The sequence below is a fragment of the Oxyura jamaicensis genome, chromosome 4, assembly GCF_011077185.1.
Source record: "Oxyura jamaicensis isolate SHBP4307 breed ruddy duck chromosome 4, BPBGC_Ojam_1.0, whole genome shotgun sequence".
Taxonomy (NCBI): domain Eukaryota; kingdom Metazoa; phylum Chordata; class Aves; order Anseriformes; family Anatidae; genus Oxyura; species Oxyura jamaicensis.
This window is the reverse complement of record NC_048896.1, coordinates 28,777,577-28,793,073: the sequence shown is the minus strand read 5'-3', so window position 1 is coordinate 28,793,073 and position 15,497 is coordinate 28,777,577. Positions and strand designations below refer to the sequence as shown.

Sequence of the window (15,497 nt, the reverse complement as noted above, 5' to 3'; positions counted from 1 at the left end):
TGTGCTTCTCCAGTGACCCATAGTGCAGTGTGTGCTAAAGCTTTGGCAGCCACTGAAGGCTACAGACCTTGTATTCCTCTGTTTACCGTGGGAGAAATCTTCCCCAGCATTCACACTTCACCTAATAAGCCAACTCAGTGAGTTTGCAACACACCTGAGAAACCCATTTCAATTTTTCAGCTTGTGCACTTAGCAAGCAAAATAGCCGAATAGTCATTTCTGAATGTCTTGTTTGTCCATGCTTGCTAATTTTGTTATTACAGTACAGAACTTTATTGTACGATTTTTAATCACGCAAAAATAATGAACATTGTACAAGTATTATGGAAGCAGCAGGAAGATTTTGGAAAGACTAGCCCTATCTTTGCCTTAATTTGTACCAAAGTCTAAGCATGCAGTGATGTTTCATAAATGTTTTTGAAGTCACTGTTCCCCCATTAATCTCACTTTCTGGTCAAAATAAAAATAAAGTTAAAAGAAAAAAATATCCCCCTAGAAATTTCTAAAAGTTATATAATGAAAACAAATAACAATTTTCTTAATTTGCATCATTATTTTTGGTATTTTACAGTAGAGTTATGCCTGCCCAACCTGTTCTGTTTTTAAATTTTCCATTGTCAATAGAAATTAGAAGATAATGTAGAAACATGGAAATATTTTAAGGAAAGAGTTCAAGATTTCATTTATATTGATAATGTTTTCCTTCAAGGTAACAATCTTTTGAATGCATCTTGATTTTATACCATATTATTAATTTGAATATTCTTTATTATTCTCCTATTACTTCTTTTTTCAGAGACACCAGAACTTCTATCACAACCACCTTTCTTTTCACTCTTGCCCATCTTCCCTGTATTTTAAAATTATCAGAAAGCTATTTATCTATTGTTATCAGCTCACTTGAGAAGTTTTGTATCTTACCTTTTTCACAACCATAGCATTTTTCTCCCTCAACCCTTTCCCTTTAGTTTAAATTGGCCTCTTTCCTCCGTTCATGTATGTGTGTATGTCTATATATATGTAGGCTATGTCTACACTTCATGTTGCTAAAACTGGCAAATTCACCTTGTGCTATAAATTTCTGGTAAGCACATGAAAAATTGCAGTTTGCTATTTAGGTACAGTTATAAGCATGCTCATTTGTTTCTGAGGCATATATTTTCTGTTATTTTTTGCTAGCTATATATTTATGTTTCTACCTTGTCCATCTCATTTTGCAGTACTTTTGCTATTATACTAGACTTGATGCTTTTGACAGATTTGATAAGAGTTGTGTGAAAGAGCCATAAAGGATATAAAAAGGATATCAAGCTTTTCAGGTTATTATTTTAGAAAAAAAAAAAAAAATCTTGAAAGCTAGACAGAAACCTGGACTAGGCTACAGCTAGCAGGTAAGGTCAGTCTTTCTTAAAAGCGTAAGAAAGATGCTTTGTTAATAATGGCCTCCTGTGGTTCACGGCCCTGACTTTCAAATCATTGCTATAGTACATTAAATATTAGGGCCACATCATCAACAAAAGTGCTTTGATATCTAAGAGTCTGTTTAACTGAAGAGAGAGGTATGAACGCTTAAACACCAAAAAAAGAAACATCGTTGCCTGTCCCTCCCAAGCATTCCAGAAAGGAGAAAGGAGGACGGGCAGGATGTAATTACCTATTGGGAATTCGGCTCAACTGGCACCTGCAATATTTATTACAAAAAAACAATAAAAAAATCATCTGGAAGTGTTTGATCACCATACCAAGTCATTGATTCAGTACTGAATTAGAAATAAAATTGCCTCCCACCTATAAAATCACCAGTACTGCTACTTGCAGCTGTGACGTGAAGCAAATTACTTATCCAGATCAAGCCTGCTTAATCTGTGAGCTCTTACAGGATTGCAACAGAAGATGGTATGTCTGCCTCACTTTTCAAGTGATAGCATTTAACATTTCTATGAATTAAACTGCTCAGTGATCTATACACCCATAATCCTAGTACCATATATCCATTAATTTCTAAATTTTATTGATGGTTTACTCTAGCATAGACCAATTTCTCTTTCATCACCCAAAGTTCTGTACCATATGTAAATGTTATCATATTCTTGTGTCGTCTTCCTTTCCTTGTCATTTTTATGCCATATTTATATAGCTATCTTAATAATCTAGAGCTCCTTTTTCAAAAGCTTGCATTCAGAAGTTTTTTCTAATTGGATATAAGTAACCTTTGTGTACATGACTAAACTGTTTTCATTATTCTGTTGGAGGACAGGTAAAATAAACTAGAAGTTTTACTAAATTTACTCTGAATTCTGACAGTGTCTATCTGTTGGTAGTTTTAGAGGAACCTATAGTTTGGCTTACTTTTACATTTCAATTTCTAGTTCACATCTATATGTACAGTTTTGGTGGTTACTGTGAAAGTCTTGAGGTTGTTACCAATTATACTGAACAGTCTTTTCTTCCAGACATAAATAAATTCATTGTGCCTAGTAAAGTTTTCTTGTGATAAAAGATGAGACTGATGAATATAGAGCATGATATTAGTGGTTTGAGCAAATGCTATGATGTTGCTGTCTGTGATGTTGCTTGTCGATAGAAAGTCTGTGATGTTGCTTGTAGATAACTAATATAGGTATTAAAATTGTTGCAGGTTTCAGTGTTTTAATAGTGTAATTCAACCTTTGCACATACTCTAGCTCATACTAAGTGCTTAGTTCAGATTGATTGGAATTTGCTGTTTGGTTAAAGGCTCTATGCAAGAATTTTTTATTTTTTTTTTTGGTGAGTTTAGTGTCTGTCACGCTGGGCTAGAATCTTTTTAAATGAAGCTGCTCTGCTAACATGTAAGCTTTCATTATTTTGATTTTGTACTTGAGCAAAGAACTCCAGTGGACAGATGTCATTCCCTTCGTTGTGTGTATTTAGGTATGTACTTATAAAAATCTTTTGTATGGGAAGTCCATTCAAAATCTTTCAAAGCTTCTGTGTACTAGTTTCTTATATAGCATACTTGATAATGAACTGACACAAATAGCCTTTTATTAATAATCCAAGGAATGTGTGTGACTGGTCTTATTTTCTCTCTACTGTTGTCTGGAGATCATGCATTACTGCTGAATAAAAAAATGAGAGTTCAACTTAAACTGTTCAAGTTACAGAATGTGTTTTTTCCTTTGTATGCTAAAAATAATCTAAAGTAAGCAATTCAGATTTTGAAAATCGGATTAGAAGGTACTATGTGTATTTTTTTCTTTTTTTTTCCTACCCTCTGTATCTCTTCTTCAAGTAACACATAGAGACAATAGAGAATCTCCTGCTATCCTTTTTAAAGTAGTTTTCTCTGCAAGATATTTGAAAGTTTTGTGTGTTTGATAAGGTGGTTTTTTAGCTGCTGGTTGGTTAATCACATGTACAGAGGGTAGTTTGTAATAAAAGGAAATGTATACCACAGAGCTTTTGCAGACTGCATAAAGCTTAAAAAAAAATCTGTGACCGTCTCTCTCACTTGCTCCTGGATAGTTAGTGCATGGGAAGGACTGCATCAAAACTGTATGAAAATTTTGGTATTGTGAAATCTTATTAGATTATTTTTGTATTGTTTGTAGATTCTCTTGAGGTTGTAAAAAATAAATAAATAAATAAATAAATCCTGAGGAATTTACTTCTGTGGAATCAAATGTGAGCTCCATTACTGAGGCTTATAAACTAAGTAATTAAAATAAAATGTAGTTGAACAGTGTAATTATGAAGAGCTGATATTTTCAGAATCAAGAAAATTTAGGAAGTGTTCAGTGTTTTATTTATACTCTTATTTTTCTGCAATAGTGTTTAGAAAGATGGTGTACAAATGAGATACCCTTGCCAAGCTTGTTCCACAAATCTGACCCTAAATTGAGTCATCTTACAGTGCAAATTGTGTCAGTACTTCTGCTGAATTAGGACCTCCTAGCAATTACATATAGCTTTGGAATGTGATTTGATAAAATTATACTGCATAGTGCAAAGTTAGTTTCTTTTTGCAGGTCTAGCTTAAGTTTAATAAATACAACTACAGTTAAAGCTGATTTAAAAAAATAGAATGGTTTTCGGAAATTATAATAAGCTGTGATAATTGGGTAATTACAAATTAATGTCACTGGTTATGAAGTTAAATTGAGAAATATGTGAGAAATGTTTAAATCTGATTATGTTTAAAAAGGAGTAAAGGTTAAATGGTACATGAGTCATTCTGAAGATGTCCATGTGTAACATGAACCCAAAGAAAAAATGACTGAGCATGCTGAAATTTCCATTTGGAGTAAACTTTATATAATCAGTTGGAGATTTTGAATGTCTAAATAAATTAGCAGTCACCTTCACAGTGAGATAATGTAAGTTACAGAATTTTTCAGGAAGTAAAAGATCAGTGAAGTTTTTTAGTTAGCTGCTAGTGCTCCTGTATGTCGGCAAAGCTGTGCTTATGTCTAATGCATACCTCCTGTGTAGAATATCCAAATTCTCTTTATGTAACGATGTATAAAAGAAGCTGTGGTTCTCACCAGTGACCCAAGAGCATGGGGTTTATGGCACTTTTCAGTGTGGTTTGTCTTCAGATTCTAAGTGAACTTTTAACCTTATTAGCTTTCAAGATAGCAAAAACTTTTTTTTAATCAATCAACGTAGCACAAAGCTGCTGCAGATTTTCCACAGAATAATGTATGCTACTATCTATTAGCTGTTACTATCTCATCATGAACTGAAACTTCAGCCTCTACTGCATCCAAAAGAATAACAAAAAATCACATGTCTCTATTTATGTAAATAGGTACAGTGTACTCTTCATTTAGAGTAAGAGAAATGTGCATCTTTTCTCAGGTTTGCTGAATACGAACAAATCCTGTTGAATTTAACTAGTGGCCACTTCCCATGTATCATGAAGTCTTATTTTAGGAAGAGACAATGAAAGGTTATCTCTGAGCATTTGTAAGACAGACTTAGGATATGCACAAAAATTTTCTCAAAATCTGAATGAGAGATTTAGTTAGACATTTTGAACTGCTCACTGGATGATCCCCTTTTTCTGTATTGACAGTAGAATGATACTAGTGAGGATATCTGAAGCTTTCTACTGTATATTACAACTATATACTATATATCTGAAGCTTTCTACTGTATATTACAACTATATACTATATAATAAATACTGTGATCTTTCTTGAAAATTTGACTGGATAGGCCATTTTCTGTTGAGCTGGTTCTCCAATAAGTTGATTTTTGTTAGATTTATTATTTGTCCTTATTGCATCTGTAAAATATGAGACCGGGTGAAGGTATGTAAAATTTCTTCTTAGAAATCTCAGGTTTTGCTTCCCTCTAAAGGGAGAAGGAAAAGCTTAAAAAATATTGTATTGGTGCCATATGCAATTATTCTGAGATTTCTGTACAGAATTTAAGTTTTTTTTCTGGCATGTGATAGCCGACCACAGATTCGCATTGCTCTGCCAACATGAACAAAGAAATTGATTACTTGGAAAGTAGAAGTTGTAAAATTGACATCAACAGGAAAAGTGTGAATGGAATTTATCTGCAAGCTAATACATCGATAATTATTTTACAAGATGTTTCTGCTTACTTTTTCACAAGAACATACAGAATAAGTTGAAGATAACTACTGGAAAACAAATAGGTAATAAGCAAACAAGTGATTTTTTATTATTGGGCTTCCATGAGTAAACTGTGTAATAATATGTACTAGTTGTTTTTACAAGCCAAAAACTGTTTTTGAGAAAATACCTATATGGCTGCCACTGTTGGCATATCTTTTCCATAGTAGACCAAAGCAAAATTTTTATTCCTAGGATGAAATTCTTTCCCTGATCAGCTCAGAGGTAGAAATCTTTCTTTTCATATGAGAAAATCAAGATTTTTCTTTAGAAAAAGGGGAAAATTCCCATCCAAATTATCTTGTCATTATAGTCATAGTGTAGCAGTGTTGTAGTGACTATATTATTAACAATCAATACAAAGATAACCAACATAACTTATTTCTTTGTTGTAGGTTTGTCAAAGACGGAAAAAAAAAGTTACAATGTGATCAAAAGGGATATTAATTCATTTTTTTTGGTGCTTGCTAATTACATTTATTAAAGACCCAATAAACTCACATTTTCTGAGGATATTATAACTGAGAATGCACATCTCCATGTCTCATGTCCTCATTCATGTGTTTCTTTTTTCTTTATTATTCATGTTATCCTTTTTTACTTTTTTTTTTTTTTCTCCTTCCAAAGTGTGGAGTTTTGGAATTCAGGTTAATATTAGGAAGTTCTTTAGAAGCTGAAGATTTTAATGCCATTAGAGGTCTTAAGATCATATTATTCTCATCTTAATATGATCTTAAGACTGTATTATTATTTCTGACCGATGGGCCACAAAATAAATACTGTGAAAGTATGTAAGTACATCTAAACTTTGGTGCCTGAAAATGAGCTTTTTCCTATGTGCCAGTGTTGATGTGCATGCTGGTATTCCAGGAACCATATATAGAATTCATCAGCTGCCAGAAACTGAGCTTACAAAGGTGAAATTTCCAAACAAGGTTCTTAACCACTTCATAGATCTCTTAAATACAGTCTGTTCAGTTTTATATGTTTACACATGTGTGTAAAAAGCTGAGGCTGATATACTGGTGAGAAAGTTATCATCTAGGCCTGAAAATTTACAAGGGTTAAAAACAAACAAAACATCAAAACTAACCAAACGAACAACAAAACAACACATTAAAAGAAACACAAAACCATATAATATTTCCTATTTTTGGTTCACGAGAACCTGACTTAAGTTGAGACTACTAAGCAATTGTTATTTTGCAAGGGAGTTATGCCTTCTTTTATAGAATAATCACATTTTCTGATTTAAAAACAAGAAATCTTGTCAACTCCATATACGATGGCTTCAGACTACCCAATTCCAGACTGCTTTTCCAATTCAGTTTGCTGAACTTCTTAATCTCTGAACTGAATTTTCAGTTATATTACACAAGTGAGATTTGAGCAGGGAACTCTTTGCATGCGCTGAGTGAAAAAGAAAATAAAAATGCTATTTTTCATTTAGGGACAGAGGGCTTGTTTGGGGGACGTTGTGATCTATAGATGAGAGGAAAATCAGGTTTTGGAATACAGGTAATGATTTAAACAAAGCAAAAAAGTTTTTTAAGGGAAAAATATGTTGGTAATTTTTTTTTTTTTTTTTTTTAAAAAAAAGGGCAAACAAGCCTCTAGTTTCTATGATGTTACTCAAGTTCAAGCAGTCTCCTGCTATACGTTCTTCTGCAGGGAGAAAGCTGACAATAGTCTTTCTAGAGCTGTTAATGAAGAACAGCAGGTAAATGATCACAGATGCTAGTGTACAAGAATTAGTTTATCAAAGCATTTTATAAACCCAAAGAAAATAATTATTATTTTATGAAGAAAAATCACCATTGGATTTCTGTTCTTATTAACACTAAGATGACTAAGCAAAGATTCACTGTCAAATGAGTGTTTTCTTTCTGTATTCCTTTACTTGTTATTCATGACACGCATCATGATTCTTAAATGTCAAGTTCTCAACAGAACAGAGCTGCAGTGGAATAATTGTTAAAGTAATTGCTCAATTCTTTTTTTTTTTTTTGGACATAAATAATTAGAGTTTCTCAATTTTATTTTAGAAGAACCATGCCATTTTCACTTGAACATTAGTCTGTCTATACAAACAAAACAAACAGAACACCAGGACTTGTAGCAATGTTTTTAGTGTCATCAAACATTTTTTCCAAAGTTAAAATAACCTTTTCTTCTCTATATTTATTGCTGTTAATATTTGAAGACTTAGGTTCATTGATGTTTGTACTTAGGTTCAGTGATGTTTGTATGGATACAAGTTTTTTTCAGTGACTCTAGCTTGTGAGTTACTCTATAAAACACTAATTATATATCACCATTCTGTCTCAAAGAGCTCTGTCTATAGTTCTTTTTCCCTTTCCAAACACTACTTACAGTTTTATATTTCCATTGTATGAGTTGTTTGATTTAATTAACAAAACAAATATTGAACTCAGTCTAATAATAAGCCAGGGACATTGTTTTGTAATTGAAAAAGAAAACTCATCCATAAAATCCAAATGTTTTGAGTAATGAAATGACAATATCATAGGGGAAATCCTGTTGAAAACTGATGTCTCTGAGTAAAATAGCCACAGAGATGTTCTATTATTATCAATTTTTTTCTACAAGAAAGAAGAGAGAAATCATAGCACAGATATCCATTTACTTACAAAAGAGCTATGGTAGTTATCTCTTTACTAGTGAGACTGGACTTCAGAAATCTAGATAAGTTTAAATATTTTTAACAGCTCACTTCTGTTTTACAAGTGTATACAAGTCATGGCCTAAATTTTCAAAGAATACTGAGAGGAGTTTCAGTTTTGGAAAAGTGTTTCTAGACCAATTGTCAATAGCCTTATTATAAATAAACACTATTAATTATTCCATGCTTTATTATTATTATTATTATTATTGACATGGAAATTTGTATATAACAAGTAATTACTACTTAATATCAACACTACAGAAGCTAGATTGTACTAGATTCTTATTTTAGGGTAATCTTGAACAGTAATAAAGAAGACAACAATCTTTTTTAACTGATCTTGTACTGAGCATTGAACTGGGAATTGAAATGAGAGTTAAATTTTGCATTATAATCTTGTGGAAACTATATGCCATTTAAAGATATTTAAGAGGATGAAGTTAAAAATGTTGACTCAAACATGAAGAAAGTTTTTTTTTTTTTTTAATTGTATTTTCTATGTATCTGCTAGTGTCAAAAAATGACGACGCTTTTACAGGATATAATTTACCTTGTTAAATTGGGCAGTTGTTTAGGTTTTCTGTCTGATCTGACCCAGTCCAAAATAGCTTTTTTTTCTTCAAATAGCTATCATAGCTAAATAAACATTCTTAGGACTTCAGAGTTTAGCTAACTGTCAAAATAGAAGTTGTATTTTCTTTTACAGACCCAATACATATAGCAAGATCAAGCACCTCTGCCATTCACAAAAAAAATAGCCTGCATTTCAGATTACTGTCAGCTGTTTTGATTGAAAATTTGTGATGTTTGCATCACAGCTTTGTTGCCAAGATGGAGAGCATAATTATTATATAGATACAGATGTAATCATGATAACCTTGTTTTTGATCTTTCCTGGTAGGATTTTGGAGATGATGGCTCCTTGTATATTACTAAAGTGACCACAACTCATATGGGAAATTACACCTGCTATGCCGATGGCTATGATAAGCTCTTTCAAACTCATATTCTTCAAGTGAATGGTAAGGAAAAATGTCGCAGTTACGAAGTCATAAGAGATTAGGATTCGGATTTTGTTTAGCAGATCTGTTGTTGCTGTTTTATCTTTTTAATAAAGTATTACAGTTTGACAGAAAAGGAGATACAATTATATTTCTTTATTGTTCTCCTATGCAAAATAATAATAAAATATAATCATTTTCTTTTAATACTTTTATATGAGTAATATTAATTAAAAAGAGTAAGATAGTGCAGACAACTTCCTCTGCACAATGCACTGTTCACCTGTGAGCGTGTTGCCTGCAGAAAGATGTATTTTATATTTATATGTATAAAGTAGGAAAAAATAAGAATGTTATGAATGTTGCATTTAGTAAAATAATTTTTAAAATGCACTACCCTAAAATTGATTGTAGGGTTCTAAATTGACATTTATTCTTTTGATATCTAAGTGTGAATTTGAAATATGGACATCTAAATTTATCTTGATCTGTTCAAGTTCTATGGAGCGCTTTCCTGACCTATGTATCACAAAATCACACAATGGTTGAGTGACCTACAGAGGTTATCTGGTGCCCTGCTGCCTAAATAGCCACCCCTAAGTAGGTTGCCCAGGATGATGTCTGCATGTATTTTGATGATCTTTGAGGAGAGAGACTCTACAGCCTCTCTGGGAAACCTGTGCCAATGCTCAGTCTTAGACAAAACTCAACTGCTGTTGTTTCTGGTGCCCTAAAGACAGCAGCATCGTCATCTGGCTCTTTCCTATATCATTTTTTTTTTTTTTTTTTTTTTTTTTTCCCTAATACTTTTAACCTCCATTGACAAGCCACTCACCAAGGGTCCCACTATACTTTATCCTCAGTGAGGTTTGATGTCTTTTTTTTTTCTTTGAGTGACCTTGTGTTTTTCTGTTGTTTCAGCCTTCGTATTTATCTTTGACTCTTAAATCCACCTTTACACACCAAAATACCTGTATGTCATCTCATGTTGATACTCAGTCCTGTCTGAATTCATGTCTGAATTCACTCTTCTCCTGCACGTTTAGTTTGCATTAACAGACCCTTTTACTCTCTATTGAAGCTAGACATTATGCACTGCTGTTGTTATCATTCTTTGTTTTGGTATTTGTTAGACAGTTGCATTAACCCTTATCTTACTTCTCCTGACATCTATTTTCAAAACATGCTGGATTTTTACCTCGTATTGACATCTTTCATTGATAATCACACCAAATGCAGTTGTTTAGATTTTACTTGCTTTTTATATGGTTCACCCTTAACAGTTCTTTTTCCCCACACTTTCTGCTTGTTAATATCCTTCACACTTTAAATGACTTTGATGTTTAGTGCTTGTTTGCTCTTTTCTTAATGTCATCTCTGCCATTGTGTTTCTCAAGGAAACCAGCTTAGAATATCTGTTTATTCATCTTGTTTATTTTTTTTTCAGTATATTTCTTTCAACATTTTGTAAATGGACTCTCCTCCCTGAGCTAATACATGACATCATCATGTTTTCCTCCTTTAAATTAACCTGCAGGAATTGTTTTCTGTAACCTAAAAAGAAAGGTAGCAAATGCTGGCTTGACTAGACCTGGGAAGACTAATTTCACTGTGCAGTTTAATTGTGTTTTAATCCCTACAGCCATAGCAGAATTATTAATGAACTTGGCATCACAAAAGGACCTTGACCAATTTTCTCCCCTTCTATTTAATGTGTCATGCTATATCCTAATTTATTTATAAAATTATATTTTTGTCAGTATCTTCTGTACCTGTCTCAATGTGTAGTCCTGAAGAGGTGATTTGCAACAGTTAAAATATTAGTGTTCTTCACATTTAGCTCAGTTCACATTTTGGCTCAGTTCAGTAGAGTGCTGTATGCCTCATAGAGGCATAACTCAAGTTAATTTTTTTCTGTAAAAGTACAATGTTACGGAACATAATCTGGGAGAGGTAAAGGAGGACAATTATGCTTTTCTGGTGCCTAAGCATCTGTCAGAAGATTGTATTTTTCATTTGGAGACCACTGCAAACCTTTATGTTCTAAATGCAATCACTGTTGTTGATCCCCTACATCATTCATCAAAAAATTAAATTGTCTAAGCATGTCATCCATATTTGCTCTGCTCAGATAGCTGCTGGAGTGGTACTTTTCCATACCGTTTTGGATGCAGATTTCTGGGGGAGCACAGAAAGGGAGGAAGGAATCCCTTAGATCAAGTGTATTGTTTGCTGTTAATAACGTGGATAAATGGAATTAAAAAAACACTGAGATTTAAAGCTCTGGTGAAATGAACAGATCTTTTATACTTTAGATCTGTACTTCTGAGTAGTAATCTTCCTAAGCACAGGCATGATGGTCAGTACTTGTAGCTGTGATAATGACTAATTAATATAATGATACTTGTATTAACAGGAGAGTCAGACAAAGGTTAATGGGATAATGAGGCTCTGATCTCAAAGATCTAATGTGAGGGTTCAAAGAAAACAATATAATTAGTTTCGAAGTTCTTTAGTCTTATTTGTATAAATGTGTATTTTTAAAGATATAATATTTATATTATTTGCACTGAATAGTTTGCAAATATTTTTATATATATAATTTATATTTATTTTTCTTTAAAATTAAACTTATTAAGATTTTTTTTTGTTTAATCTACAAGTTTTGAATTACCTTATACATCCCTAAGGAATAATGAACTTCCTTTGTAGCCTTTAAACAATATAGATAATCAGCCCTGTAAAAGACATGTTTTGTGGTGAAAAAAAATCAATCTTATTTAAGTAATATGGTAAGTAAATGTAGTAAGCAATATTATAAGTTAGCATTTTTCCTGTATTTTTTGGGCATTTTTCCTGTAAACATAAAAAAATAGAGAGTCCAGAGAGTAATTGTTTCATTAAATAATGCTAATTATTAATATTTACATAATACTTAAAATTTTCAAAGTTTTAAATGTGACTTTTTGTGACTATAATTTTGATCTATTTTATTAAAACTTTATCTGGGGCAAGCTCTAATAAGATTAACCTGAATTATATTTTCTATCTAGAGAAACTAATTTTTACTATTATATGTTGAGGACTAAATACTGAGGCCAACTCATAACGGACATTCTTATGTCCAAAACATGTACGTAGTATTGAAGACCCTGCTTTAAACTCATGATACACTTTATAATTCTATATGCAGAATAAAAGTTCCGTAAGGTGTATCACTACCGTATTCATTTATAAGATATCATCTAAGTGATTGATACTGCTGATATATTTAAGAGAAGCAGCCAAGTGTTTCTTGATTGAATACTGGAAAAGTCATTCAACATAGAAGGTCTTCAGGATGCCCTTTCTGAAAACTAAAATGTTTGGTCTCATTAATTCATGAAACTGCTGAGTCTTCAGCTCCACCAAAAGCCAGATTTTCTCACAATATTTTTGTAATCAAATGGTCACAATAATGACAGTCTGAGCCTGTCAGTTTGATTATTTATTTTTCCCTCTGTATATCTGTGATACTAATATTTATGCCATCAGGTATTTTTGCCTTTGTGCTGTTGACATCACATATTCAAAAACTTATGAATTAGTACATCTCTTTTCAGGTAATGATAGCAGTATCCATTAGTCTTAATATCCTAGAAGCTAAAAAGAAGCCATCTAATACTGTCTCTTGTAAAATATGTGAAATATCAAGTCCATAATTTCTCATTAAAATCCTTTACTGAAAAAGAATCTGGTACAGATAGGACAAAATAAATGCAGAGCTGAGTCATCTGTACTTCAGAAACATTTACATCGTTTCCCTCCTGCTTGTTTGTTAGCCTCCATTTTTTTTCCACAGAAACTTTCAAAATTTATAGGAGAATTGTTCTTCCAAACGAACTAGTAAATGGTTGCCAGAACAGAACATTTTTAACAAACTCAGAAATTCTTGTAATGTGGGTTGTTGTACTGGGTCATCTCTCTAAAAGTGTTAAAGGAACATTATTAAAAATTATTAGTATTTCTTGTTACTACTTTTCTGAGGATTACATGAATGTGGTAGCTACATCTGACATACAAGTCTTGAAAAATGCTATTGAAAAAGCTGAAATACCCAGAAAGTTTGAGTTTTCTTTTTAACTCAATGCTTATCAAGTTACAGATACATGCTGTTTCTATGCAGAGATTGTACTACTATTGATTGCAATGACAGTTTTAGACTTATTTTCAGTAATTTTTTTGTAACTCACTTCTTCTATTTTACAACTATATGCATGTATTTCAATGAATAATTTGAGGAATTTTACTTTTGACAAGGTTTCTAGACAAGCAAACAAAATATCATAAGCCTTATTATAAACAAAAAGGAAGACTGCCTTCAAAACTATTCTAAAAATATACATATATGTAACACAAATGTGTCACTTTTCTTTCTATTTATGTACTAATGATGGCATCCTACTCTCTGAGCTTTTACGCAAGGCAACTTCTTTGCAGAGAGATGACAACAATTTTCAGAAACAAAAGGCCTACTGAAAAAAAAAAGAAAACTTTTAGTACCTTAAGGAGTCCAGACCCTCAACCAGATATGAATCGGTGATTTATAGTGGCTGAGGAATTCCTTACCATCTTTGTTTTTCCAAAGAAAATATCTCCGTTCAATCAAAACAAATAGAGCAGTAGAAGAACATAGTTCACTATACATATTATGTTTCTTTCTTAAACAGATACATTCTCTCTGGATTCCAGACAGATTGAATAGTCTATTTTCTCTTATAATTTTTTAGACCTGGCTGAAATAGTCTTCAGGGGGTTTTGTAACAATTGTAAGAAGTATCAAGTAGTTATATATTCATCATATTTGGAGCCAACAATCTCATGCGGCTTGTTGAACTGAATGTAGGATTCATCCAATTACGTATTATGTATGATTCTTGTAAAGACAATCATTCCATGTCCTCTCCTGTTCCCCACATCCCCCCTCCCACCCCTTTTTAACCTGTGTAATGACTTCTCCCTTACAAAGTAGGCTTCTTTTTAAGACATTACAATATACCTCTGTGAAAGTCAGCTGTAATGATTACATTGTGTACTTAAAAATTGCTTTATGTGAATATTTATGCTGTTACATTAAAAAGTGACTGAAATGAGCCCGAAGAGTTTATATCAAGCTTGTCATGCCAAATTAATTTTTCAGACTGAGCCCACACTATACCAATATTTCAATTGCCTGCATGCCTCAGTTCCACAATTCCTAGGAGCATATTACAGGTAGGCTCTAGGGTAATTTGAAAGCAAACATTTAAATGCAAAGCAAACATTGAAAAAAAAAAATAGTCATGTAGATAATCTATCAGACCCAGAATTGCTGGGGAAACTAGGAAATGGCAGGAAATAGAGGGGAAATATCCCTCCGTAGAGGGCCACGAAGATGATGAAAGTGCTGGAGTACCTCTCCTGTGAGGAAAGACTGAGAGAGATGAGGCTGTTCAGCCTGGAGAAGAGAAGGCTCCGGGGAGACCCTTCAATACTTAAAGGGGGCTTATAAAACAGATGGAGAGTTTCCTTTTATGTGGGCAAATAATGAGAGTACGAGGGGGAATGTTTTTAAACTAAAAGAGGGGAGATTTAGATTAGACGTTAGGAGGAAACCATTGCTCAGGTGAGGCACTGGCACAGGTTGCCCAGAGAAGCTGTGGGTGCCCCATCCTTGTAAGTGTTTGAGACCAGGTTGGACAGGGCCCTGGGCAACCTGGTCTGGTGGGTGACATCCCTGCCCATGGCAGAGGGTTGGAACCAGATGGTTCCATTAAGGTCCCTTCCAAACCAAGCCATTCTGTTATGAATATGGCAAGAGATGAAATAAAGAGGTGTCTGGGAGAACACCGCTAAAGGGAACAGAGCCTACTCCAGAAATCCGGGTCATACAGATCCTGCCAGAGAGAGAAGAAAACTGGGAAGAGGTGGACGGAGAAGAGGCACGACAGTGTCAGGCTTGAGATGAAAATGCTTGTATGATGAAAATACCGTGCACAGTCCCTTCCAGAAACTGGAAAAAGGAAATGGCAACCTTAAATCCTTGTTTTTGATATGCCCATGCTCTCAGCTGGTAGTCTAAGCAATTAGCAGCCATAATTTTCACATTTTTAGTGTTCTTCAACGTTCTTTATAATATATTTTTGTAGGTGGCATATTGGG

General features: G+C 33.2%; 1 protein-coding gene across 4 annotated transcripts in view; it reads left to right on the top strand.

The window, feature by feature from the left end:
- The window catches only part of FSTL5 (follistatin like 5), a 348,242-nt gene that overhangs the window by 272,533 nt on the left and 60,212 nt on the right, over nt 1-15,497 (top strand). For all 4 annotated transcript variants that reach the window (XM_035323584.1, XM_035323585.1, XM_035323583.1 and 1 more), the window contains one exon: nt 9,218-9,338. In XM_035323584.1, the coding sequence (XP_035179475.1) occupies nt 9,218-9,338 (121 nt within the window). The remainder of the gene's footprint in view (nt 1-9,217; nt 9,339-15,497) is intronic.